The 26273-nt window shown below is 57.1% G+C and overlaps 9 protein-coding genes across 9 annotated transcripts; 3 read left to right on the forward strand and 6 right to left on the reverse strand.

Moving 5' to 3' along the window:
* Nucleotides 1-40: 40 nt before the first annotated feature.
* On the reverse strand, nucleotides 41-1042 carry VTJ04DRAFT_10420 (uncharacterized protein; the record flags this gene model as incomplete). Its single annotated transcript, XM_069358158.1, has 3 exons — nucleotides 41-103; nucleotides 208-929; nucleotides 1012-1042. 3 exons carry the CDS (start codon nucleotides 1040-1042, stop codon nucleotides 41-43), a joined length of 816 nt encoding a protein of 271 aa, XP_069215154.1.
* A 788-nt stretch (nucleotides 1043-1830) lies between these two features.
* Nucleotides 1831-2439, reverse strand: VTJ04DRAFT_10421 (uncharacterized protein; the record flags this gene model as incomplete). Its single annotated transcript, XM_069358159.1, has 1 exon — nucleotides 1831-2439. The coding sequence occupies one exon, from the start codon at nucleotides 2437-2439 to the stop codon at nucleotides 1831-1833; it is 609 nt and encodes a 202-aa protein (XP_069215155.1).
* Nucleotides 2440-2949: 510 nt separating this feature from the next.
* Nucleotides 2950-4398, reverse strand: VTJ04DRAFT_10422 (uncharacterized protein; the record flags this gene model as incomplete). The annotated part of the gene is made up of 2 exons (XM_069358160.1): nucleotides 2950-4005; nucleotides 4210-4398. 2 exons carry the CDS (start codon nucleotides 4396-4398, stop codon nucleotides 2950-2952), a joined length of 1245 nt encoding a protein of 414 aa, XP_069215156.1.
* Nucleotides 4399-5324: 926 nt separating this feature from the next.
* VTJ04DRAFT_10423 (uncharacterized protein) lies at nucleotides 5325-7795 on the reverse strand (the record flags this gene model as incomplete). Its single annotated transcript, XM_069358161.1, has 2 exons — nucleotides 5325-6044; nucleotides 6098-7795. The coding sequence occupies 2 exons, from the start codon at nucleotides 7793-7795 to the stop codon at nucleotides 5325-5327; spliced, it is 2418 nt and encodes an 805-aa protein (XP_069215157.1).
* Nucleotides 7796-8238: 443 nt separating this feature from the next.
* On the reverse strand, nucleotides 8239-12315 carry VTJ04DRAFT_10424 (uncharacterized protein; the record flags this gene model as incomplete). The annotated part of the gene is made up of 2 exons (XM_069358162.1): nucleotides 8239-11312; nucleotides 11367-12315. 2 exons carry the CDS (start codon nucleotides 12313-12315, stop codon nucleotides 8239-8241), a joined length of 4023 nt encoding a protein of 1340 aa, XP_069215158.1.
* A 745-nt stretch (nucleotides 12316-13060) lies between these two features.
* Nucleotides 13061-14493, reverse strand: VTJ04DRAFT_10425 (uncharacterized protein; the record flags this gene model as incomplete). Its single annotated transcript, XM_069358163.1, has 2 exons — nucleotides 13061-13432; nucleotides 13495-14493. The coding sequence occupies 2 exons, from the start codon at nucleotides 14491-14493 to the stop codon at nucleotides 13061-13063; spliced, it is 1371 nt and encodes a 456-aa protein (XP_069215159.1).
* A 435-nt stretch (nucleotides 14494-14928) lies between these two features.
* Nucleotides 14929-15814, forward strand: VTJ04DRAFT_10426 (uncharacterized protein; the record flags this gene model as incomplete). Its single annotated transcript, XM_069358164.1, has 2 exons — nucleotides 14929-15157; nucleotides 15222-15814. 2 exons carry the CDS (start codon nucleotides 14929-14931, stop codon nucleotides 15812-15814), a joined length of 822 nt encoding a protein of 273 aa, XP_069215160.1.
* Nucleotides 15815-17132: 1318 nt separating this feature from the next.
* VTJ04DRAFT_10427 (uncharacterized protein) lies at nucleotides 17133-19093 on the forward strand (the record flags this gene model as incomplete). Its single annotated transcript, XM_069358165.1, has 4 exons — nucleotides 17133-17377; nucleotides 17439-17709; nucleotides 17767-18109; nucleotides 18162-19093. 4 exons carry the CDS (start codon nucleotides 17133-17135, stop codon nucleotides 19091-19093), a joined length of 1791 nt encoding a protein of 596 aa, XP_069215161.1.
* Nucleotides 19094-20781: 1688 nt separating this feature from the next.
* VTJ04DRAFT_10428 (uncharacterized protein) lies at nucleotides 20782-25913 on the forward strand (the record flags this gene model as incomplete). Its single annotated transcript, XM_069358166.1, has 4 exons — nucleotides 20782-20934; nucleotides 20989-21029; nucleotides 21081-21838; nucleotides 21895-25913. 4 exons carry the CDS (start codon nucleotides 20782-20784, stop codon nucleotides 25911-25913), a joined length of 4971 nt encoding a protein of 1656 aa, XP_069215162.1.
* Nucleotides 25914-26273: the final 360 nt, after the last annotated feature.

The following is a 26273-nucleotide window of genomic DNA, read 5'->3' on the forward strand; positions in this document are numbered from 1 at the left end:
GGTGTTTGCAAACGACAGTGGATTCTGTCGATGGCCACCATCACACGTGGAAGGAGGTCAGGGAAACCAGCGCAATGCTCGCGAGCGCGGATATAGCAGACGTCTAAGGCCGCAACGCTCGTTGCAGTGACAATGTCATGAAGCGGATTAAAGACTGTTTGGAATTGTATTAGTCGAGTGCTTCAAGTCAAGGCCAACGAGCCGCACCTTAGACAGGAGGCGAAGACTACCTGTAGACTCAATGGTCACAAGGTCCTCCGGTGTGAGGAAGTGCTCAACTGTGACCAGCTTGAACTCGTTCCACTCGGCCGTCGGACCAGGTGTGAAGGGCGGATCGAGGACGAACAACACGGTCGTCTGGTCAAGGCGATGCTTGTTGAGTTCGGCGTTTTCGCCTTTCAAGCGATTCAAGAGCTCCACGGCATCCTTGGTCATTTGTTGAGGATCGCGCCAGTTGTTAACAGGATGCGGGCTGTTTACATCCTCACGCTGGAGCTGGATGGTGCCGCGAGATGATGCCTCCACGTTAGGCTGTTCTATTCCCTGGGCTCTGTGGCCCCCGTTGGAGCCGGCGTTGGCGTCGTTCTGCTGGGCCATGACGAACGCTGGAGTAACATAACCGTCGTGGCACTTCGATGACTCGTGAAAATCGATACCAATGTCCGTGGCGAGGATGGCTGAATATGCGAATCCGTAATACTCACCCCCTCGAGTGATGACGGCAAATCGAGGCTCCATTGGGGATGGCACGAAGCCACTCCCAGAGCTGGCATTGCCGACGCCACGTCCAAGGTAGTGGTTGAGGCGCTCCAGCTTCTCATCCTGTGACTGCTCCGTCTCGCTGGAAAAGGCGAGGACGGATGTGTATTGGTGTAGGGCGTCGTGCTTGTTGACGCATTTGTCAATCACCTTGAGCAGTTCCATGTCGGCTGGTATGGAAGAGATGCAGTGGTTAGTTCAGAAGCGGCCTCATAAATGTAAATCTCATAAAAGATCGCGAGAGAACGTTACCGAGTTGCCGATTAGCCTTGTTGCGAGCCATTTTGTTGTCGATCGTTTTTCTGTGTGCCGGCAATGAAGATGGATGGTCGGTCCCGGGAAACGAGAGATGGTGGATAGAAAGAGGGGACTGTGGAGGGGTAAGAGTGAGTGAAGAAAAGAGAAGGAAGAGCTTTGAACCTGGCCTAAATACCTGAGTCGAGATTCAAAGACGAAGGTCAAGGCTTGAAGAACAAAGACTGCAGAAAATCTAGAAAACACAACCAGGATTTCAGGAAGGTACGGAAGTTGGGATGAAAGTTTTGAAAGCCTGAAGAGAGTCCTGATGTCTTATTAACTGAGTTCGTATTAATTATCATGTACCTTGAATGACATGAGACAAACCTAGCACCCAACGGCATCTGTCCATGCTCCCTGGTGCTCGTGGACGCAGCTCTGCCTCTCGTGATCAGATGACAGGTGTACAGGATCCCCATGGTCACTCTGGTTTACAGAGAGTTGGGTGTTAATCCTCTGCTGCTGGCCCCGGGTCCCGTGTATGTGAGACCCGGGGAAAACCATTTGCTTAGTTCAGGTAGCTAACGGGAGATTGACCAATATTCAACATCATGATCATAACGTGTGAGAGTGTGTTTCCCCTCATGTAGCGAAGCGTGGTGAGAATATGAGATTGGTATGTTTGTATATAGACATGCCTGTCAAGACAGCTCTACACCTGTCTATCTCTCACTCCGGAGTCTAAGCCCAACCCAACACCAACTCCTGAGCGCCGTCAGCACAATAATGACACCCTCCGTCCCAGTCTCCTTGCCGCATTCTTCATATCAATCCCTACTCATCCCCTGAATCCCTCAACTCTTTCACCAACACCTCAAACCACAATCCACCCTCCCTTATCACCTTCCCGCCCATCTTCTCAATCTCCTCAAATGGGAACGGCCTCGTCTCCCCCGTCCGCGTGAACCCGCGCCGCTCATACCACGCAATCAACTCCGGCCTGCCACACACGACCGTCATCTCCAGATGAGACGCACCCCAGAGCTTTCTCGCATGCGCCTCAGCATGGGCCAGCACTCGCCGCCCAATACCTCGGCCCTGCTGGCGCGGCGAGACGGCGAACATGCCAAAGTAGGCTTTCGGCGGGGCATCGGGAGAGTCAGGGGATGGGATGCGGGTGAGTTCGCAGCATGCGATGGGGATTTCTTTTTCTGGGTCTTCTTTGGAAATGGTGGTGGCGAGGAGGACGGTTCCGTTGGGGTTGGTGATCTTTTGGATGACGCCTGGGATATCGATGCGGTTGCCGGCGAGAATGTCGGCTTCGGTGGTCCAGCCTTGTCGACTCTCCTCTCCGCGGTAGGCGGATTGGACGAGTGGTTGGATCACAGCTGCATCGTCGGCCGTGGCTACGCGGAAGCGGAGGGGTGGGTGCACGACTGTCATGGTTGTGCAATTGAGGTTGCAGCTCCTCGGGCTTTTTTCTTGGTGTTGAGAAACTCGGCTGTTGTCCAGGTGAATTGCGTCTCGGGACCTCCCTATGTCAACAAACCCAAGGGATAAAACACTTCAATTTTATGTTCCCGCAAGCGGTGATGACTCAGGGAACATGCCTGGAAAGTTCGAAACTGACTCTGTTGTGCTAAACTCCGGTCGGAAGGTCGGAGGAAATGGTCGGTCCCTTATTGGTGCTCGGTCGGTTCTTCCGGAATTCGGTGGCTCCGTTGTCGGCCCGGGAAACAGCGGGAGGTCCCGTTCGGGTCTGTGGGACAAACACCAAAACCTTCGACTTCGCTATCATGTCACAACACAGCGTATCAATGGTGATCAAATTCTGAGATTGTCTGCTCAAACTATAGAATCATGATACCAAAAATATGCTCTTAATGCATCCATGAAGTCCCTGCTCAGCTGCAATCTCCACCTCTGATCGTTGCCTCATCAGCTCCACTCTTCTCACTGCTCCTCCAATAGGTCATACCACTCCGGAATCTCCTTGATGAGACTCCACATATACTTTTCCAGCTTTGTCGCGCACTTGACATAGACCGTCGAGGGGTCATTGTACCGGCGGCAATTGCTGAAAATGAGCTTGAGATCGTTGATAAAATCGCGCGGCGTGGCGTAGAGATCCCGCTCGAGCTTCTCCTCCATGGTCGAAAGATCCATGGGGTTGGTGATGACGGTGTAATAATCCGGCACCTCATCCTTGTTGACCGGCACCAGGAATGGCCAGGCCTGCTTGTGGCTCTGGATCTGGTACAGGAACCGGCGAAGCTCGTTGAAGTGCGGCCCATGACGTGGTGCTTGGGCCATTGCATCCATGTCTGGCGACCAGCCTGTATCACGAATGGCTGGTATGGACAGGGGATCAATCGGTTTGACTCCGTCTGCCCACTCTGCAGGCGGTGGGTGGACGATGTGGCTCTTGCTGAGCTTCCGGATCTTTGCAAGAACCGTCTCCTTCTGCTTCAGAAGCATGCGGCCCGCTTCAAGATACCGAACCCGTGGAAGCATTGAGCACTGCATCAATGTACCGCCCTCGTAGTCCTTGATGTAACCCATCCATATTGAGTTGTCCAAGGTGATCTCCTTCGTAAAACCTTGCTTCTTGAAGAAATTTGTTGCGAAATTATCCGCATATGTCAACAATGTGGTGATTTTCGGATTGCGCGCTCTTAAAAAGTCCTTGAGGTGCGCCATGAGATGTGCGCCGTAGCCCTTAACCTGCTGGTCTGACGACACAGCACAGAACACAATCTCGGCGAACCCGCGGTTGGCGAACTCGCGGAATGTGATGCCAGCGATAACCTCAAGGGGCATCCTCACGATGGCAATGGATGCATGAGTGCGATCCATGACAAGGCGAGTGATGTATTCCTTGGGCATCATGGGGAGCTGCTTTTGAAACAGGCACTTGAGGCCTGTGAGCAGAATGACGCTTTCGCGTTCGCCATCGTTGTGCACGACGCGAACCTCGATCTCTCCATTGCGTTCTTCGACGACAGCGGGCTAAAAGAAGTGTTAGCAATGTTTCTTCAAGTGGTGTTATTCTTGTTTACTCAGTTGCGGCCTTGTTGAGTTTCCCGTTGTGTTCAACTCTCGAATGTAAATGAGTAAGTCCTTTCTCACTCTTAACTCGTTGTCACGGGGTTGTTTCCTTCTTGCCTAGGTTCTCGTGTTTGTTAAAGATGAAGGGTGATGTAATAATCTTACCTTTTCAGGGTATGGGACCCTTATGATCGGCACGGTCTTGACATCTGCCTTGTCGGTCTCATCTGGCGAAGGCTTGATCCGCTTGTGATCCGGAGGACTCTCCGGGTCCTCAGAAGCAGATCGCTTGACTGTTACAGGGCCGGGGGTATCTTCTCGGCCTGCGGTGTGGTGCGTTTCCGCGGTTGTCATGACCAAGCGAGTGTCGGGGTTACTGTTGTTTCGAAGCAGCCGTGTCAAGAAGTCGGTGGAACCGCGTCGGCCACACCCAAGACTGGGAATGGCGTCGTCGCGTCTTATACGACGACTCAGTTGATGGGGATGTGAGGCACGTGACGCCACTCAGAAGGACCCAGAAGGGACCCACACCTTCTCCTCGGACGGATTCCCGATTTGGAATAACCCTAAGCCTCTACAACTGAAGTGAAAACTCATTGTCAAGTCACATCATGCTTCTCAACAGCTCAAAGGCGTCTCCATTCCACACTGTCTCACTCAACTATCCATTACACTTACTAAGGATTGCTGCAGAGGTTTGATTTAAATAGCGTTTTGGAGATGGTATCCGAGGCCTGGACTTCGTGATCAGCCCAAGCGCCTTGACTTACATCAGACCCTTGTTTCAAGTCACCCGTGAGCCAAGAATCTACTATGGTGATGAGCAAACGAAGACTCGAGCCCAAAGAGGCGATTAATGAGTTAGGGTACCTAGCTGAGGTCAGGCGCTTGAAGGGGGTCTATGTAATTCTATACATAGTCCATGAGTCACACCACACCCAAGGGATCTCGAGAAGAATTCTATGTCGATCTGAAGGCAGAGGTATGTGGGCAGCAACATTCCTAATTCCATTCAGCTTGGTTTCTCCGAACCTAATACACTATCAGACAATCAAGAGGGTCTATGCTCCTGCCTGCAGAGTGGATTTTCCCCAGTCTTCATGCAACCCAGATTGCTAGGAAACCTCCCTACTTCCTGAGTCCACCTCTTCTTTACCGTTTTCTTTCGCACCTCATAGAAATCCATTAATGTAACCCGCAACGTGCGAGAAGGCGATACCCATGTCAAGCTTGATGTCGGTCATGGCGATGGTGGAGTAATTAACATATCTCACGGCTCGCTAACCATCCGTCTCCGTGTCTGATCCGGCACCCCGCTTCCGCTTTCTCGGAACCCGAGGCGTGGGAGCTCGTGAACGAGCACTTCCTTCACCCACTGGAGCATGCTCCTGGCCGTCGTCGCCGTGATCCTGCTGGTCAACTGTAGGCTGATTGGCCGGGAGGACGTTAAAATCCTCACTCGAGGATGTGGCTGACGATGACTGACCGCTGTCGCTGTCATCCTGCTGGTCAACTGTAGGCTGATTGGCCGGGAGGACGTTAAAATCCTCACTCGAGGATGTGGCTGACGATGACTGACCGCTGTCGCTGTCATCCTGCTGGTCAACTGTGGGCTGATTGGCCGGGAGGACGTTAACATCCTTCGTCGGGAGTGTCGCTGGTGATGCCGGTCTATCTGTAGCCGGACCCGTGGGAACTGTAACTGGCAGAGTGGAAGGCGCGTCAATCTCCAGTGTAGTCAGGTGGCTGTTGGTATGACTTCCAACGGCAACCATTGCGGTGTTATCACTCCCTTGGACATTACCAGAGTTGTTGGCTGGCATAAGCTGGTGCATCTGATCTTGCTGCCGAGCCTTCTGGACATTGTTTTGGGAGATTGACGACAACCTGGCCCTCAATTCATCGCGCTCCTTTTCAACCGCTAGTCTCTTCGCCTCGGACTTGTTCAGCTCTCTGACAGCTTCATCTAAGCGTTCCTCCATGGAACGTTGCGGCGCTGTCTATAATCGATGCGTTAGCGGTTGCAGATTTTAGAGAGTCTTGTGATGCCTACCTTTTTCTTTCTCCCGGGTTGCTCGCGTGGAGTCACCTGCAGCCAATGCGCGATTTTTAGCTCACAACAGAGTCCAGCTATCATGCCCGGAACCATCCCCAGCGGTGAGCAGTATCGAATCGCCAGAAGATTACCCTGCGTCGGCAGGTCTGGCTCTGCTCCGGGGCTGCGTGACAGCCGATGGTCGAGGACTGCGTTGAGCTTCTCGACGACTTCATCGACGAAAATATTGCTGTCCCATGTTGCAAACTTGTCGGCGTCAACGTACTTGTGAATCTTGTTGATCGAAGTAGAAACCTGCTTCCACAGGCTTGGCTCGGCGTTGCACTCATGTTTGGCACGCGCCTGAGCCTCAGAAAGTCCCACGATGCGTTGTGTCCCATCCAACAGCCGACGACATCCTGTTGGCGAGGTGCTTTGACCGTTGGTAGACGGAACCCAACGCACCGGGTGGAATGCACGATACTTGAGAAACTTCTCCGTGCTTGTCCCGCGGGGAGGCTTGACAAGCAACCAGCCCCAGTCATCAACCTGGGCCGTCGTGGTGATAGCGTATCTGAGAAGGGACGGGTCAATCACCACAACCTCGTCAAACTGGAATTCCGACTCCGGGATGTTAAGCTCAGCTGAGCTTTCCGTATCGCCATCTCCATTTGACTCGTCGTCAGGGTCCACGTCACTCTTTTCGTCCCTACAATCCTCCTTGGCGTTCCCATGGGGCTTGGGAGAAAGAACCACACTTTTCGGTGCCGGATTGTCGTCCGACTCTAAAGAACTGCCGTCTTTGGTTTCCGTCTCATCGTCCGTAGAGAGAGCATCTTTCCGGGAGCCGTCTGTGTCTTCTGAGCTCTGGTCGGAGTCATTCGAAATTTCGTCGAGTTCGGTGTCAAATGTCCGTCTGACTACCTCCTCGCATGCGATTGCAACGAGCTCTCTCGCCGAGTAAATTGGACGAGCCCGAATCTCTTCGTTGGTTTTCCATGGCTCATGGTCGTCCTTGAAGTAGCGTGTGCGCGCGAGGATGTCGATCTCCACGAGCTCGTTGTCTTGTTCACTAGCTGCCATTGTGACCTTGATTGTCGCGTCATTGGCGGGATCAATCTCCTCGTCTTCGTCGATCCAGGCATTGTCGAGACCACCGTTCGGGTTGAACGTGGGGTGATACCAGCTGGTTCTGAAGGCCGGCGTTACGTAGTCCGGGCGACATTCCATTGCTTCGACGAGGTCCACGGGAATGGATGTCCCTTTGAGGAGGGAGAACGCTATCCCAAACTCCTCTCCCTTGGAATTCTTCACAAAGGCGAACCTTGACTCCAGCGCTGGGATTTTCCACGAATGCCGCTTCGAGTCTCTGTAGAATTTCATGCAGTTCTCAACTGAGATGGGTGTGCCTTTCCCGCCCCCTCTCAAACCGCATGCCAGGACGGCGTAAAAGTTGCGGACAGCCCCGTCACGGTTTTTGCAGTTTCGAATCCTGCGGATAACGGCGCTAGACGTACGGCCGAGATCCTCAACACGGGTACCGTAAGCGACTAGCGGAAAGCCACCAGTCTTGAGAAGGTGACCTTCTGCTCTGCTTCCTCGAGGGCCGAAGATATCATATGCCTGACCGTTCTCGTCATTCCAGCACGGTTGGGGCGGGATGGTGACGGGTAATTGGTCCCCATCTCCGCCAGGACCTTGTTGATCGGAGGTCATGATCGGGTTCGCTGTTAGGAATAACATGAGTAAATCCAGGCGCCAGTGACCGACCACTTCCAATTAAACTTACGCTTACAATTTGAGCAGTCTTCTGCAGAGGGAGCTGAAGGCCTTTTTTTGCCGGATCTCAAGTGAGGAGAGGTATGGTTGTTGGCAGCCGAGAGAGAGAATGGTTTGAATTTAGTCGGTTGTTGTTGAAAGAAGGAAGAGTTTGGTCGGCGGGGATCGAGTGAGGAAACTGTGGTTGCGAGAGGGGCGGTGGCAGAATGACGACCTTGGGAGAACAAAGAGCAGAAGGTCATGTGACCTCATTGCGCACAGACAAACAGGTTTCCGTTTTAGGAATTTTGTTTTGACCCTTTTTGCTTTTGCACCAAAGACTGTGTACAACTAAGCGATCCCACCCACGACAACACCATATCCATGATTTCATTTTGCAATCATTCAGCCACGGTCTGATGCATCACATTCGCCCGATACCCAGGCGATATCTCAAATAGCTCCTCATGTGTGCCCGAATCCACACACCTCCCATCCTCAATCCAAAAGATACAATCCGCCTTGCGGATCGTCCTCAACCGATGCGCAATCGCAATCACCGTAATCCCCTGCGCCACCCTGTCCAACCCCTCCTGCAACAGTCTCTCCGACTCGGCATCCAACGCGCTGGTCGGCTCGTCGAGGATCAACAACCTCGGTTTCCGTACCAGCGCCCGCGCGATCGACAGCCGCTGCTTCTGCCCGCCTGAGAACCGCGTCCCGCCGGACCCGCATTCCGTATCGTACCCCTCCGGCAACGCCTCAATGACATCGTGGATATTCGCCAGCTTGCAGGCTTCCACGATCTCCTCACGCGTGGCCTCGTGGCCCGGACGCGCGCCAAGCCCGACGTTGAACGCCACGCTGCCCGAAAAGAGCAAACTCTCCTGTGGGACGAGAGCAACAGCGTCGCGGAACGAGACGTCCCGGGTCTGCGTGATGTCGGCGCCGTCGATTAGGATGGACCCCGATTGCGGAGTGTAAAGGCGCTCGAGGAGGGAAATGATGGTGGACTTGCCCGCACCGCTCGGGCCGACCAGCGCGCAGAAGGTGCCCGGGCGGATGTCAAGCGTCAAGCCCTTGAGCACGGGCGCATCGGGACGCGCGGGGTAGGCGAAGTGGACGTCGCGGAATTGGATGCTGGCGGGTGTAGTTGTGGATTCTTTGGACCCGGTGCCTTGGATGGCTTTTTCCTCGTCTGCGTGGTCTGGCTTGGTTGTCGTGGAAGATCCCTCTTTGAGGTTTCCATGCATACCGTCAGATCCGATCTCGATCAAGCCCAGGATGCGTGCCATCGCAGCCTTCGCGCTGGACAGCTCTGGGGCGAGCGCAAACATCTGACTCCACAGCAGCGCGCTCACAAGCAGGGAGAAGACGACAATCAAGAACTGTGCGGTCGAGACGTGGCCCTCGATGATCTGCTTCGCGCCCCACCAGTATGCCAGCGCGTTTACGCAGTTTCCAAAGAAATACGTGATGGCCTGGCACAAGCTGGCGAGGACAGTCACCCTGAGCGTCTCGCGTCGCGGCCCGCGGAGTGACCGGCGGTACGTCGCCAACGTCTCATGCTCGAGCGAGAGCGCGGCAATAGTCTTGATGCTGGAGACAGCCTCCGTGCCGATATCCACAGACCGCGCCCACGCACCTTCGTGCTTGGCCTCGAACTGGCCCAGGACCTTGAGCTCTGTCAAGCCCGCGCCCAGCAGCAAGGGCACCAGCGCAAGGCACACCAACGCCACGCGCCACGAGATGATATGTGTCAGAACGATGGCGGCGATGAGGTTAGCCGTGATGGAGAAGAGCGTCCCCAGAACGGACCCGCTCAACCCTGCCAGCGCGGATCCGTCGCGAGTGATGTAAGCCAGCAACGTCGACGGCGTGCGTCCCGCGCTCTGATGCCACTGCATGTCCTGCTCAAACAGCGAGCGGAACGAGAGAACGCGGACCGAGTAAACGATCCGTTCCGTCACCCAGCCGAAACCCGACCAGCTCGCCGCGTTGGCGAAGAACTCGATGATGGCGAGGATGAAGAACATGAGACCAAAGAAGCTTCCGTCTTTGCGAATGCTGTCGGGACTGCGGCACACGTTCAGGGACTCGACTGTGTTGCCGAAGATGACGGCCTCGCCGGAGAACGCACCGCCCACGATGATGGAACCGAGCATGGCGATAGCGATGACGAGAAGGTGCGGGCGCACGGCGGGTGCGTAGCCGCGTGCAAGCTGCCAGACGGACTTGGCTGGTGTTTCGGGTTCCGGTTCGGTTTCTTCGTCCTTGGGAGATGAGGCTGAAATCGGCTCCTCGCGGAGAGAAGCGGTTGCTTTCTTCTCATCCTTCTCGGCATCGCTTTGGGATGCGTCACTGCTGCCCGTGCTGTCGGTGATGTCCATGTCATCCTTCCCAGCGGCCTTTTCCGACACCTTCTCATCCTCTCCCGCATCTTTTGTCCTTTTCTCGCCTGTCCCAAGCGTTTGCAACCTAACCATCTCAGCGTATGTCCCATTCAACGCCATCAGCGTCGCATGATCTCCCTGCTCCACCACCTTTCCCTTATGCATCACAATAATATTATCCGCGTTCGTGATGGTTGACAGACGATGCGCAATGGTAAGCATCGTCCTCCCGTCTGCCACGCCGGCAATTGCCCTCTGAATGCGCTCCTCACTGCGCGAATCCAGCGCCGCTGTCGCTTCATCCAGCACCAGAACCGCCGGGTCCTTGACCAACGCCCGCGCCAAAGCCACGCGCTGCTTTTGCCCGCCACTGATCAGCCGCCCACTCGCACCAACGATCGTTCCATACCCGTGCTGCAGGCGCGTGATGAACCCGTCCGCGTCAGCCAGCTTGGCCGCATGCTGCACGAGCCGCACAATCTCCGCCACAGTCGATCCCGCCGCGGCCGCTGCCGTCGCGAGGTCTTTGCCTTCCCGGAGTTTGGCCGCGACGCCACCCAGGGCTGAGCTAAGCAAGGTCTCTTGCAGGCCGGCATGGGCCGGGTTTCGAGAGTTGACGAGGCCGTGGGCAATGTTTTCGAGCAGCGAGCGGTCGAGGAGGGAGGGTTCCTGCTGGACGAGGCCGATGAAGCTCCGCAGATCGCGGACGTTCACCTCGCGGAGATCGTGGCCGGCAAAGGTGATGCGACCGCCCGTTGGGTCGTAGAGGCGGGTTACGAGCCCGGCGATGGTTGACTTGCCGCTTCCAGAGAGACCGACGATGGCGGTGTGCTTGCCGGCGGGGATGGAGATGCTGACTTTGTCCAGGACAGTGACCTCGGGCCGGGACGGGTATGAGAATGAGACTTCCTCCAGCTCGAAGCCCGGTTTGACATCTGTCTGTTGGGAGAGCAGGAGTCCTGACGTGGCGGTGCCGTCGATTTGGGAATTGCGGTTCATATCATCCTCCAGCTTACGAAACGATGCCACGGCCGCGATGAAGAGGTGGACAAAGGGTGCGATCTGGCTCAGGAGGAGGGTGGCTGCAGAACGTTAGACTATTTCCAAGTCCAGTCCTGGAGCAAGGACTCACTCACCTTCAATCAAGATAAAAATCACCGTAAATGTCTGACCAACAGTCACCCCCGGATTCTCCTGCCCAGCCACCTCCGCAATGCGCCGACTGCCCTGCCAAAATGCCAAACCATTCGCGCCGTAGGCCACAAAGTACAATACACCAGACTGGATACCCACCGCGATGGCCTTCTTGACACCATCGCGCTTCGAAGCGGCCAGCTCCTTCGCAAACTTGGCCTCCAGCCGTTCGTGGGCGCCAAACGCCTGCACAACCACCACATTGCTTAACGCCTCCGAGGCAATCGCGGCAGCCGCCGCGGCGTGGTCCGCCACCAGCCCGGAGAACTTTTCGATATAGTGGCTCCCGACAAGGGACATGAGGAAGTATGCCGGGACCAACGAGACCAACATGCCCGCGAGTTCGGGGTTGAGGATGAACGCCACGACATACGCCGTGATGAAGAAGGACACACTCGACAGGCAGATGCCGACTTTTTCAGAAGTGCCCGAGCGAATGGCTTGGATGTCGCCGTTCAGCCGCGACGCAACCTCGCCCGGCGGGAGGCTGTCGAAATACGACGGCTCCTGGCGCAGCAGCGTGGAGAGGTACTGCTCGCGCAACCGCTGGGCGAGGCGGGTGCCGTAGAGCGTCCAGCATGTGAGATGCGCATAGATGGCGACGAACTGGGCGATGGCGAGGTAGACGATCATGAGGATCTTGTTGTTGACGCCGCTCTGGTAGCGGTGCGCGGCGGCGGCGTCCACGGGGCTATTGGCCTCCTCCTCGGCGCAGCTGACCTCGTTGAAGTCGTTGAGCAGCTGGCCGAAAAAGATGCCGATCAGCGGGAAGGGCACGCCCGAGACGACGGCGAAGCCAATGGCTGCTAGGAGCGTGCAGAGGTCGGCTTTGCTGGGCTTGCCGGCCAGCAGCAGCCGGCCGTAGCCCACGAAGGTCTTGAAGAGCTTCATGACGGGCCGGGAGGGTTTGGTTGTGCTGGCGATGCTCCTGCTACTGCCATAGACCTGAGAAAGATGTCGTTGGCCTCTACAACATCTTGGAAGGCGGCTATAGCCAAGAGCCTCCGGGATGGCCTGAGGTGCTACTATACATTGGTACGTACATGCAAAAACGTTTCCGAGCTTCCTCTTCCATCATGCCCATGGTAGGGTTGTGTCCGTACGGGGTACTCCGTCGACGTTAACGTAAAGGATCCACAAACGGTTAGCCAGCATCCCACAGCCGACATCGGGCGATGCGAGATTATCAGATGGCGAGACGGACTCTGGTTGGTCCGATCAGGGGGTGTGACTAAAGTTCAGGGGGGTGTGTCGCGGAGGAGAGACAAGGGTGAAAGACAGGTCTTGGCTGGGAAGAAACAATGTTGTCCCGCAACCTCCACCCCTCTGAGAACCTCTCCGGCAATGTGACTTTGGAAGAATGGGTCGATGACCATTTTCCGGCGCGGGTGTTTTGAAACAAATCCCGGTAGATTGCGTGTCGTGGAAAACAGGACGAGGTAGTCCGAGGCAAAAGGGACAGATTGATCCCATCGTGAGCATTGTCCAAAAGCATTGCGCAAAGAGAATGGAGATAGAAGAAGATATGCAGCGAATACTGGAACTATCAGATGTCTAATAAATGGGAACTCCAAACGCCAACAATGCCCAGAAAATACATGTCAACACTATCCATACATGGCCCATTCCTCATCATCTACAACTTCGCATTCCACGCCGCGCGATCCGCCGACTCGAGCGGCCGATCCCTGCCGTCCCAAAACAGCGGAGACAGCTGGAACCACTTTTCCCTCTCACAGATAGAGAGTACAGACCGCTTATGCCCGAGGTCGACATACTTGCCAATGACCAGGCCCTGGGAGTTTTCGTAGGACAAAATAGTAGCGCCGGTGGCCTTGGGCTCGCCGACGACGCGCGCCGTGCGCGGATCGTCCAGGAAGCAGTAGTGGATGCAGCTGGAGTACCAGGCGTTGACACGCTTCGCTCCGCGGAAGGACGCATCGCCGACCAGCGAGTGGCGGCCGCGGTCGTAGTCCCCGGCGTTGTAGTGGGCGCCGAAATGATCCTCCTGAATGAGAAGTCAGATTGTCTGCTCGTCAATGTAAAGCGTTCAAGAGAGAGAGAGCTCACCTTAGCCCAGTACAACTCGTAGTATGAGAACCGCTTGTCATCAAACCGCCCAAACAGGCACAGAACATGCGGATCAAAGTGCAACTTCCGGAGATACTCGCGGTGCTGTTCCAGTGTGCCCGTCTCGTTCCACCCCGCCGCCACGCGCGGGTCGTTCTGCCAGGTATTAAACAACCGCAAGTGCTCATCATCCTGCCAATCCACCACCTCCAACGAAAAGTGCGCATCTAACTCCGGGATATACCGGCTGTAGCAAATCGACCCGGGGCGCGGCTTGGGCCGGCGGATGGGGTGGCGCGTGAACACGGGCTCGCCATCGGGGAACTTGTTGGTGATGTGGAAGTTCTCGGGCATGAGCGGGAACTCGGACAGCGGTTTGAGGAGGTGGCTGTCAGTGCCGTCGCCGACGACCCAGATGGGCCGCGGTCCGACGGGTGAGGCGGCGCCCTGCCAGAAGGAGCTGCGCAGGATCAGGAGCTCGCCTTCGCCGCTCGGGACGGGCCGTTCGTGCGTCCAGGCCGGCGGCCCCCGGGCGTCCCAGCGCGGCGCGGGGTGTGGGATAGCCAGGCCCGTGGCGAGGAGAGTGTCGCGGAGGATGTCCTTGCCGGCGCCGTCCAGGGTTAGGCGGAAGTATTCGTGGATTGGGTGTGCGAGGTAGATGGCGTGGACCACGTTCCAGACAGGGCCTATCGCCGGGGCGCTGTTGCCGGTCCAGGAGAAGACGGTTGATGGGCTCCGGCGAGCGCGCGAATATGGGCTGTTGTCAGAGAGGGGCGGGCATTCCTCCTGCGACGGCTTGATCAGGTCCAGCCAGGTGAGCGACTCGAGGTGGAGAGGTTCCGGGAGAGGACGTCCATTGGGGGGTTGCTTCTCGTCTAACGTCAGGACCAGCCTGGCGGGTGTTGTGTTCTCGACGGCGCGAACCGTGTAGGAGGTCAGAAAGGGATGCGGGAGCTTGACCGGCGGGTATGCCGGGGCACGGCTCGAGTTGGATGACATGGCGTGGATATGGATCTACAGCCCGTGACACGAAGTAGAAGGTTCCCAATATCACCAGAAGTTGGCATCACAAGATAAAGTGAGCTTTTCTTAGATTCCAGCAACTACTTCTACGGTGTACTACTATGAGCCAGATAAGTTGCATTGGCATGCCCCACAGGCGATGTTGCATGGACACCCCGGATCTAAAGCATTTGCCTACGTTTCCCAGGGTACCCGGAGGTGCGGGTCAGGAGTGAAATACGTCGGCTGGACACAAGTCCGTCATGACAACCGTACCAGGAACAGAGACATTCCAAGAATGAGGGGCATGTATAAAGATGGAGGCAGCGAAAAACAAGGGAATCCAACATACCGCGTCACCGCCTCATACCATAATTAGCCGACTCAGGGAAGTCCGAAACCCTTTGAAAGCGGCATCTTCCAGTCGAAGCCATGACGAAACCACGGCAGCCAGTAAAGCACCGGCACTTCTATGTGACCTACCCTGCTGAGCATGTTATCCAAGTGACGCTCAACCGCCCAGAGAAGCTCAATTGCATCGACAAGACAACAAGCCGTGAGATCGCCCAGGTGTGGGAGCAGCTGGACAGCGATGAGAGCCTGTGGGTGGGCATCATCACGGGGGTGGGACGTGCGTTTTGCACAGGCGCAGACCTTCACGGTGCGTAGCCAAACACCCGGTATTCCTCAAGACAAATTCAATGACTAACGCCAACCTCGGGCAGAGTGGAACGAGATGAACAAAGCCGGCGTGGTCAACGACATGACAGCTCCCGGGCTGGCGGGTCTGCCGCGGCGGGACGGCAAGAAACCCATCATCGCGGCGGTCAACGGGCTCTGCCTGGGCGGAGGATTCGAAATGGTGGCCAACTGCGACCTGGTGATTGCCTCCACCAAAGCGCAATTCGCCCTGCCCGAGGCGCGGCGGGGTATTGTGCCCGTGGCCGGCTGTCTTCCGCGGCTGGCACGCACGCTCGGCTTGCAGCGCACCATGGAACTTGTGCTTACAGGCCGGAGCGTGGACGCCAGGACGCTCTACGAGTGGGGGCTCGTCACAAGGGTGGTGGAGGGCGGAGACGAAGAAGTTGCGCAGGCGGCCGTGGAGGTCGCGAAGGACATGTGCCGAAACAGCCCGGATGCGCTGGTGGTTGGGCGGAAGGGGGTGCGCATGGCTTGGGAAGACGGTAATGTTGAGAGTGCCGTGTCGGCTCTGGAGCGCGACTGGTACCCGCGGTTGATGAAGGCACCCAACTTTGCCGAGGGCATCCGAGCCTTTGTTGAGCGGAGAGCGCCGGTGTGGAAGGACTCGAAGCTGTAGACAGACACACATGCCCGCCCCATACAGTACAACACAGTAATCAGATCAATTGACAGCTAGGATGAAGCTTTCGGGTCTCAGCTCGGACGGGAAGTGGATTGAGACGGAGCTGCGCATTGATGCGAAGCTGCACCATGGCGGCTGGTCGGTGGAGATAGATCCCGGCCGAGGTTGCATCGCAGGTAGAAAAGCTGCACTATGAGAAAAAATTCTTCCGCACTTGCGCAGGCCCGGCTGCGGGTCGTTGCGGATGATCAGTTTTTTGTTGGTCGGTTGGTGTGGATGTTGTGGACTTGGATGTTCACTTGGGTGTGGAAGAAGCAGAATCGGGAAAAGTCAATGGCCTGACCAAGGACCTGCTTCCGCGGAGTCTAGGACCGAATCAGGAAAGGCCCTAAGCGAAGCGGGTCCTGATCAATTTTTATCTGTTATCTGATCGTGATCGGCATGCCGATTGGGCAGACAAATCTGGATCATCCCCACCTCCCGCAGCTCAGGTCGGCACGGCGAGCGGGGCATCTCGGCCCAGAAGTGGAGCCGATGTGGAGAATATCGGAGCGGGACGGAAACGGAGCCACACCGAACACGCCGGTCTGTTCAGCTTTCACCATCACACACCAACAAACGAACAAACCACCTCACAACATGGAGACATGCACCAACGAATCCATTGACACATCCACCATGCCCCAGCACGCCAACCACGACATGACATGGCTCGAATCCCTCACTTTGGGGTCATACAGCTGCCATGGCGTGGGGAATGCTTGCCCTCCCCGGCCTAGGACACAGTAAGAGTGCCGTGCAGCCGAACACCGTGTACATCCAGGTCCAGAATTGGCGAACCAAACTTTCTACTCCCACCATTTTCCCCGATTTCGGCAGCCAAGAAAGCCTATGATCCTCTCGTTGCCTTGTGTCTACAGTTATCAGATCATGCGTGAGTCTCGAAGTGGCCCTTGGAGGAGTTGTGGCTGGTCTTGGGCCGTCTTGGAAGCTCTTGGGAGGTCTTGGGTCCTCCGAGGTCCTCGTGGAAGGCGGGCTCCATCAGATAAGTCAAAACGGAGTGAAATCCGCGGGGACGGCTGGGTAACATGGCACGAGATTGTTCCTGTCGGTTCCCGGGTAGACGATACTACCTTGGTTACTCCTCTCTCCTGCAACCTTCGAGTTCCGCCTCCTCGGGTTGTTTGAGTTGCCGGTGATTGTCCATTGTTTCTGGTGAACGTCACACGACTGTCAATTGACGTTCATCTGTTCCCGCATCTGCTATCTGACGGCTTTCTGCGATCGCGCGCCGTCCTAGGGGCCAGCCGCCATGCCCATCTTTGATTCTCTCCGCTCCGGCCTCCGGCCCAAGGAGCCGGAGGTGCAGGAACAGCCCCAGACCAGCAATGCAATCGGGGACGAGAAGGCGGACGAAAAGAATGTCGGCGCCGACGTCAGTCCGCAAGACGCGTCGTCGCTGGAGAACTCCGAGACGGAGCTCCAGCGCGGTGTTGAGGAGGTCGAGGCCGTGACCAAGTCATGGTCCAAGGGCATGCTCGTTGCTGTCTTCATCAAGTACGATTTGCCCACAATGTTTATGGATGTTCTAAGGAGGAGACAAGCTGACACTGCGCAGCATCTGGTTGCTCTACCTCGTCAACGCGTTCCAGGGTGCGATCCTGTACAGTTTGATTCCCTACGTCACGAGCGACTTTGAATCCCACTCGCTGCTCAACGTCATCTTCATCGTCGCCAATGCCATCACTTCGGCCTGCTTCATTCCCCTGGCCAAGATCCTCGACACGTGGGGTCGTGCTGAGGGCTTCGCCATCATGGGCACCTTTGCAACCCTGGGCATGGTCATGATGGCCGCCTGCAAGAACCTCGAGACGTTTTGCGCCGCCTATGTAAGTGCTGGGACGGGAAGATAATCAGTAAAGATCCACGCCGACTAACAAACTCAGGTCTTTTACACACTCGGCTTCACGGGCATGACCTTCTCCGTCGACGTCATTACTGCCGACGCGTCCAAGCTCAAGAATCGTGGTCTCGCCTATGCCTTCACCTCCTCGCCCTACATTATCACGGCATTTGCCGGTCCCAAGGCCGCCGAGAGCTTCCTCGAGACCATCAACTGGCGCTGGGGTTTCGGTATTTTCTCCATCATCTTCCCCTTCGTCGCTGCGCCCTTGTTCTTCGTTCTCAAGTTCGCCCTTCGCAACGCCAAGAGCAAGGGCGTGCTGGCTGAGAAGAAGCCCGAGCGCACTCTCGCCCAGAGCGTTTGGCATTATCTTCTCGAGTTTGACGGTGAGCCTCTGTGAGTATACTCGCGGCAAAGACCTTCGCTAATTCCTCGTAGCCCTGGGCGTCTTCCTCTTCGCCGGCGGCTTCACCGTCTTCCTGCTGCCCTTCACCCTGGCCTATACGGCTCCGAACGGATGGGAGACCGACTACATCATTGCAATGATCGTTGTCGGTTTCGTCGTCATCTGCCTCTTCGTCGTGTACGAGTGGAAGTTCGCCCCCCGGCCCATGATCAACTTCAAGGTCCTCTCAGACCGCACCGTCATCGGCACCTGCATCCTCGGCGCCACCTACCAAATCTCCTACTACTGCTGGGCCTACTATTTCAGCTCGTTCCTGCAGGTCGTCAATAACCTGTCCGTTTCCGAAGCCGGCTACGTCGATAACACCTTCAACGTCGTGTCCGGCGTTCTGCTCTTCATCGTTGGCTTCGCCATCCGCAAGACGGGCTACTTCAAATGGCTGCTCTACATTGCCGTGCCGCTCTACATCCTCGCGCAGGGCCTCATGATCTACTTCCGCCGCCCGCACCAGTCCGTCGGCTTCCTCATCATGTGCGAGGTCTTCATCTCCATCGGCGGCGCCATTTTCATCATCATCCAGCAGGTCGCCGTCCTCGCCGCGGTCGACCACCAGCACGTCGCCGTCGCGCTGTCGCTCATCTACGTCGCGGGAACCACGGGCGGCGCCATCGGCGCCACCATCTCGGGCACCATCTGGACCAACACCTTCTCGCATGCCCTGCTCAAGTACCTGCCCGAGGACGCGCTCGAGAACTTTGACGCCATCTACGAGGATCTCTACACCCAGCTCAGCTACGACTGGGGCACGGAAACGCGTCTCGCCATCCAGGAGGCGTACGGTTATTCGCAGACGCGCATGCTTGCCGCGGGTACCTCGTTCATGGTGCTTGCTTTCGTGGCTGTGTTGCTCATTCGCAACATCAATGTTGCCAAGATTGCGCAGACCAAGGGTGTGGTCTTTTAAGTGTTGGGATGGTTTGGGTGGAAATGGTCTGGTTTCTTGGATACCCATCAGGTGCGAAAGGGTTACGATGCTCAGGGTAATGATGTCCGGGTCAAATGTATGTTGAGTCTGGTATGTGGGTGGCTTTACTGGAGTCTGTCATTTAGTAGTAATAAGGTCTAGGAGGAGTTCTGTTTGAATTCTTAATGATACCTGGATAATACTCAACCTCTTCTCGCGGACAAAGTTGTATGTAACCTTGATCTCCGTCCACACTGTCTACCAGAACTACTGCACGAACCCGCTCATGAATGCCGAATCCCTGCATTGTCGGATGTTGTAAGATTTACTGCCTGGCTTGAATGCTAGCGGAAAAACACCAGACGATGCCAAGGTCTCTGGAACTGCTTGGCCCGCATCTGGTTTGAGGATCCGGGCATCATCAGATGGGATTGACGCGGGAGCATGCAGCAACGTACGACTGCCGGCGATCCGGAGGACAACCAAATTCGGAGTTAAAGTCCAGCGAGGAGCACCTGTGCGTTGGACATAGGTAGAAATTTTTGGCAGTGAGGTCAATTGGCCTCATGCTGCACGGCGTTGTAGGATTAGGAAGCCAACGCCGAGACGCATCAAGCTGGGCCCCTTTGCCAACGAAGGAGTTCTTGATCTCCAAGACAGAGATGGACAACCCACTGTTGACATTGGTGGACTTTTGGACTCTAGCCGGACCACTGAAAAGAGTCGGAAGAACTGTTGATGCTGGTTTCCGGTTTATGCTCCGTCTGTGTCCTGGTAACAGCAAAAGTCCAGTCAAACACGTGGATGGGATGGGACGGCATGAAGGGGATCGGAAACAGGGGAGGTCAAGTGCCGGACTCAGTGAACCCTAGAGTTCTGGCCAAGACTCCCCACCTTTAACCCTGGCCAGCCCCGAAGCCAAGACTACCCCTGAAACAAGTCAACAACGAACTGCCGTCATCTCCAACTCTTGTACTCCAGTTTATGAACACAATTGTCTCTCGATTATCTATAATTTACCGGTGGAGAAGACATCAAGAACGTGTTTCCCGCTGACAACCTTCTCAAAGAATTTTGTGCATCAATTTCGCAACATCACGACGCTTCTCACAAAGCAAATCTCAAACCAAACCCCTGAATCTCTCTCGTAAAAAGATTCAACGCTTCACACCTTGGCGCTGGGCGACATGGGACGAGACCCAACCCAGCGTGTTTCAGGTTCGTCCAAGGGGAACCGTCAACCCCAGACTTGGTTTCTCGGCGCTACGCGTTCTCTGTCGGAACTCGTCCAAACTGTTGGGCTGAATTAACGTTAACCTCTACCTCCGCGGCCAACCTAATTTTGGGAATTCTGGACCGGCCATGGCCGGGTTCAACGTCCCTCAAAACCCTGGCTGCAAGTTTCGAGATGCTGCCACTGGCAATTCCACCGTGCTTGGCGGTTGTCTGTGTGTGACAATGAACGGGACTTTTTGAACCTCACCCCAGGTTATCCTCTTTAACCTTCCTCCACTTCTGACCTCCAGCAACCGATGGTTCTGCTTCTCCTTCTCCACGGCATGCCGTGACGACAGTTGTTTGTTTACTTCACCACCTTCCCTTAGACAACGCCCTGGCGGCCTTCGAGACTCTTTCGTTGTATCTTATTCTTTTGTAATTTCTTTTGCGCTGGCCGTATCGTTGTCGTCATGTCCATTGCTTCGTGCCCAGTATCTGGCATGGCCGGAGGCCGGTGCCCGGCTTCGACCGGCAGCCATAGCCGGTCCAGCAGCCGTATGGGCCCAAGAGGATGTGCCTTTTCGGGGTACGCACAGCCCGGCGACATTCACGCCGCTTTCGATGTAGGGATCATCACCAATGTCCGCAATGAGGCCGGCTTGGCTGACAATTGACAGATACCCAGAGGCGTTGATGCTGAAGAGTGGCTTCGCATGAGGTAAGGCACAATCTCCTCCTCACTGGGTCACAGCAGTACTGACGCACCCAGGGAACGGAAATCCATCAACGAGATCCTCTACTCCACCATGCCCACCTCCAAGGAGATCAAGGGCCTGAAGAACATCGACTCCCTCACCGCTGCCGAGCACGATCTCCTAGCCGTCGCCTTGGGCGCCCCAGCCCGTCAGGTCATGATCCGCGCCGAAGAGATCGGGCCGCGGACAGGTTGGAAAGACGGCTACCTCAGCGCCGAACACGGCTTTTGTCCGCCAGACTACAACGAAGCTCCCGCCGCCCTCGCCAACTCGCCAGGTAGGATATGGTCCGACCTTTGCGAACGCATGCCTGGGTGCGTTGCCCGCGGCAAGATCCGGGAGAGTATCGAGGCGCTGCCGCTGATCGAGGGAACCGAGGATGTCATCCCAGACCAAGCCTTGTGGGCGGCCGTCGTGGCTTTGGGCATGCTGTGCTCGATTTACCGCTACGAGGACAAGAACGACGGCCATGAGGGCGTTACCACGACCACTGTTAAGCGGCGGCCCACTTGTGAGATGGGTGATGATCTGTGCGAGGAGCTGATTGGCATCCCGCGGTGCATTGCCTTGCCGTACTGGCAAATCTCGCGGCGGCTGGGTCGGGCGATCCCTCATCTCACCTTCTTTGATCAGTCGTCCCTGAACATGAAGATCAGGGATCCAAATTCGAAGTACCCGTATATCGGGAGGTTCGATAACATGGACATGAGGTGGCCTGTGTTTGGCGAGCGGACGGAGATTGCCTTCCAGAAGGGCTGTGCTGAGACATCAGGTAAGCAGGCCCCTTAAACCGTGTCCAAGCTTTCCGGCAAAGACTAACATAAACAGCCTCCTTCCAACATGGCCCCGACGCCATTGCCGCATGTCAAGAACACGTCATGAACCGCAATGTCGAAGGCCTTCTTCGCGAGCTCATCCGCCTCAAAGAGATCCTCGAGCGCATGCCCAACGCCTTCCACTCCATCAACACAAACCCGAACTCGGGCGAAAACTACGTCCCCGGCCACCAATGGATTCGATGGGGCAAGTTCTCCGCGCCGCTGAGCCGTCGTTGTCCCGCCGCGTCCGGTCTGCAGTTCCCTCCGTTCCTCGTCATGGACGCGTTCTTGGGACGTCGCAAATACGACTCGTTCCTCGGTCGCGAGGGCCTTCATCTGCGTGCCTGGCTGCCATCCAACCTTCGCGCTTTCATTGCCGCCATCGAGTACCACTACAGCGTCCCCGAGTTCGTCAAGCAATCTGGCGATCCGCGTCTGATGGGCGTGTTGGACGGCATCATTGAAGCATACACGGGCGAGCGCGGATTCCTGGGAACCCACCGCTATAAGGTGTTCGGCATCCTCGAGATCGCCAGCAAGACGGGCCGCACCGAAACCAACGGCCTCTCGGGTGCCCCCGACTCCAATGCCCGGCCCTGGGAGGAAACGCACCGCCAATTCTCCGAGTCCATGAAGGAGCGCCTGGAGCCGTTCCGCGGCGCCATCGACATCGAGCCGAACGAGATGCGCGGTACCTTCGAAGAGTGCCGCTACCGCTCGCGCGTTCTCAGCAGGTCGTTTGTCGATTCGGACCCGAACCGCAGCATCGCCATGGTGACCATGGACCTGCACAATACCGGCATCACCTTCCAGCCTGGAGATCGGCTCGCCATCATGCCGCTCAACAGCTGGGCGGAGATCGCCAAGGTGGTCGCCGCTCTCGGTCTGGCGGAGTACCTCGATCAGCCAGTCACCCTCAACAAGTCCTGGCAACGCTTTGCTCGCCATCTTGGCTCTGTTCGCCACACGGAAGCCCCTCAGCTGACTGTCAAGGACATCCTGCGGCGTGGCCACCTCGCCCCGATTACCAAGGACCTCGCGCTCAAGGTGCACGACATGCTTCGTGCGTCGTCCAACACAGTGCTTCAGGTCCTGGCGACACCCGAGTGGCCTGTGCGCGGTTCGCTCGGCGACCTGCTGCAGGCGGCTGTGGCCGACACGAACCCGCACATCTGGGACAAGGCGTTCGACCTGTCTGGCGACTTTGCCTGGCTGGCCGAGCTCATTTCGGTCGAGGTGCCCCGGACATATTCCATCTCGAATTACAACGCGGACGAACTCCTCCCGTCAACCGTCGACCTGACCATCTCGCGCGCCGAGTACAAGCTGTGCTCAACGTTTGCGGGCACCGAAGAGATCGTCTGCGCTGGCGTGGGCAGCGGGTTCCTCAACCCCTTCCCAAACTCGGGCGAGGAGCTCATCGAGACGGACGATGACGTCCTCATTGGCGTGTCGCGGCCCCTGAACTTCCAGCTCCCCATTGAACGCGCCGCTCCGTGCGCCTACTTTGCCGGCGGCAGCGGCATCGCGCCGTTCCGGAGCTTTTGGCAAGCCCGCTTCGCGTCTCGCACCAGCGCGTCGGGCCGCGATGTTTTGTTCCTCGGCGTCCAGAGCCGCGAGAAGTTTTGCTACGAGGACGAGCTGCGCGAGTATGTCGAGGCCGGGCTCATGGAGGTGCACCTCGCCTTCTCGCGCGACTCGCGGGGTCTGGTGTACGACCGGCGCACCCGCGACTTGGTCGAGAAGGAGATGCCGCCGCGGTACATTGACGCGCTGATCGTCGAGCAAGCTGCCACTGTCTCCGAGCTTGTTTTGAGCAAGAAGCAGGGCGGTCTGGGTGGTTATCTCTACGTGTGCGGCTCGGTCGCGGTGTTTGACTCGGTCATGAACGGCATCCGCAAGGCCATCTACAACCACTGCACTTCCAACATGGAGGTGGCGGAGGAGATACTCAACAAGGCGTTCGCCGAGCGGCGTTTCATGCTTGACGTCTTCATGACGCCCAAGCCGCTGCCGTGCAACGTCCCGACGATCCCTCTCTCGCAGCTCGCCCGCAACACGGGCCATCGGCCTGGCGGACGCATGTGGATCGCTGTCCATGGCAATGTTTACGACATGACCGACTTTGTGCCCATGCATCCTGGTGGAACAATCATCATCCAGAGCAACGCTGGCGTCGACTGCTCCAAGACGTTCGATGCGCTCGCCCACACCAACAACCCGGAGGTCGCCAGCCTGTTGACCAAGTATTACGTCGGCCCTCTGACTCCGAAGCCGGATTTCCATGGCTTCCCAGAGCTGTCGTCGATGTACGACCTGTGGGCCGCATACTTGCGGAGCACGGTCGAGACTTTGGTTGCTCATCGGTTCGAGATGTACGAGCTCCTGGGCGAGTCCACCAAGGTTGAGCTCAACGGAGAGAACCCCTGGGTTCGGGACAATCTCGTCAACATCCGGGGCGTTCGCATGTTCTACGACTACCAGTCCAGGCTCTTGCAGAACGGGTTCACTGCTCTGTTCGGGCCGAAGCTCCAGGAGTTGGTGTTGAAGCTGTCCTTCTGCCTGGCAGACGCGGCGGCTGGCTCCGAGGCCAGACTTCCAGACGTGTTGGGCATCGTTGCGCGCGCCCAGATGTCCCAAGACGCGGTCACCACTCAGCAAGAGATCAGCCTCGTCGGCCAGTTCGTCTGCGACCAGAGCAGCCATGTCCGCTTCGCCGAGCGCGGCATCCTCAACTACGCGGCTCGCAGCGTCGAGATGGACATTGAGATGCTAGAGGACCTGCGCGAGGAGGCGTGCCATGGCATGGACGCCTTCGACGCCATTGCCGCGGACATGGCGGCTGGGGGTGTTCAGAGCAACCACGTTGTGGTGCTCGCCGCGTTCCTCCTGCAGATCTTGGAGCGCATGGCCAAGCGCCTCGAGATCTTCTACGCAAAGCTCGCCCGCCTCAAGGTCTACCAGCCCGAGTTGGAGCTCAACCCGGCCCGTGCGCGGTGGAACCTGGTGCGCACCAAGATCCGTGACGGGTCCTTCTTCCTCCTGACCCAGGAAGCCGTGCTGGGCGCCGAGTCCCGGCGGCGCGGGAAGGGCGAGGTGGTCGATTTCGACGCTGTGCTCAACCGTGTCCAAGCCACCCTGCGCAACGGAACCAAGGGCAACATGCCCAGCAGGATGACAGAACCTCTCGCCACAGCGACGCTCAACTCGGTCCACCACGCGCGTGGCGCCCCCGACAGCGAGCAGCTCGAAACGAACGCACTCGCCGCCTACTCCAACCAAGCGGCGCTGCATCGCATGTCGACCTTCCTCGATGCCAACCGCCGCGCGATCCGCCGGCTCAGCAAGATCCCCCCGCTCACTTTCGAACAGCTCGCGGCACAGTTCGAAGCCCCAGGCACCGGCCAACAAGGAACTCGCCGACCTCCCACTCCGCCCTCATCCTCAGGCGACAGTGATGCCCCTAACCCGATGACCGCCCCCCGCGCACAAACCGCGCTGGAGAAGGTCCTCGCCGCCGCGGCACTCCAAACCCCCGGCGGCGGCTCCCGGCCGCTGAACATGCGTCGCAACACAGTCGCAGGCTCGCGAGCTATGAATAACGGGCGCAGCCAAAGCCCCATGTCATCTCGACGCACGCCGTCGGTCTTTTCCGCCCAAACCGCCGCAGGCTTGGGCATGATGCGGTCACCGCCCACGCCGCCGCTGGACGCGACCGCCGCGGTGGCGGCGTTGATGGGTAAGCTGAATGTGCGGGCTTCGCAGCCGCAGCCGCCGCCGGTGTCGGTGTCTTCGCGCGGTAGGACGGGGGCGCCGTCACCTGCTGTTTCGAGAAGTGCCAGCGTGAGGTCGTTGCCGGGGGTGTATCGTGGGTTTGGTGGGGGACAGCAACAGGTGCAGATGGGGCAGCAGATGGGTCAGGGACACGCGGCCAAGTTGTCGACGGCGTCGACGACCTCGACGACGTCGTTGAGGACGTTTAAGTTGGGGAGCGGTGAGAGGGGGGTGGGGACATTGAGGATGGGGTAGACTTTTTGAGAGATTGTGCTTCTTGAGTTCGTCTAGTGTAATTATTATTATTATGAGATTCTCAAGAGGCTTGAAGCTGTATGCAGCAAAGAAGATGAAACTGGAGATATGACGGAGTGAACCAGCATTGTGATGTCCGGGGCCGTCCTGGAAAACACAAAAACATACTGTCAGATCAAAGACTGTTGATGTTTTAAAGGACACATCAAGACAGCGGAGTCCTCTCCAACTCCGAGATAACTCTGCCCACTTCAAACCTTAACTCAACGATCGTGTATCTATCGAATTTCCTTTTCATTAGGCAGCGATCGGTTTATTTGTTTTTCCAGCCAACCGAACCTTAACCAACCTTCTCTTCTT

Source organism: Mycothermus thermophilus (assembly GCF_041956435.1).
Source record: "Mycothermus thermophilus strain CBS 625.91 unplaced genomic scaffold VTJ04scaffold_7, whole genome shotgun sequence".
Taxonomy (NCBI): Eukaryota; Fungi; Ascomycota; class Sordariomycetes; order Sordariales; family Chaetomiaceae; genus Mycothermus; species Mycothermus thermophilus.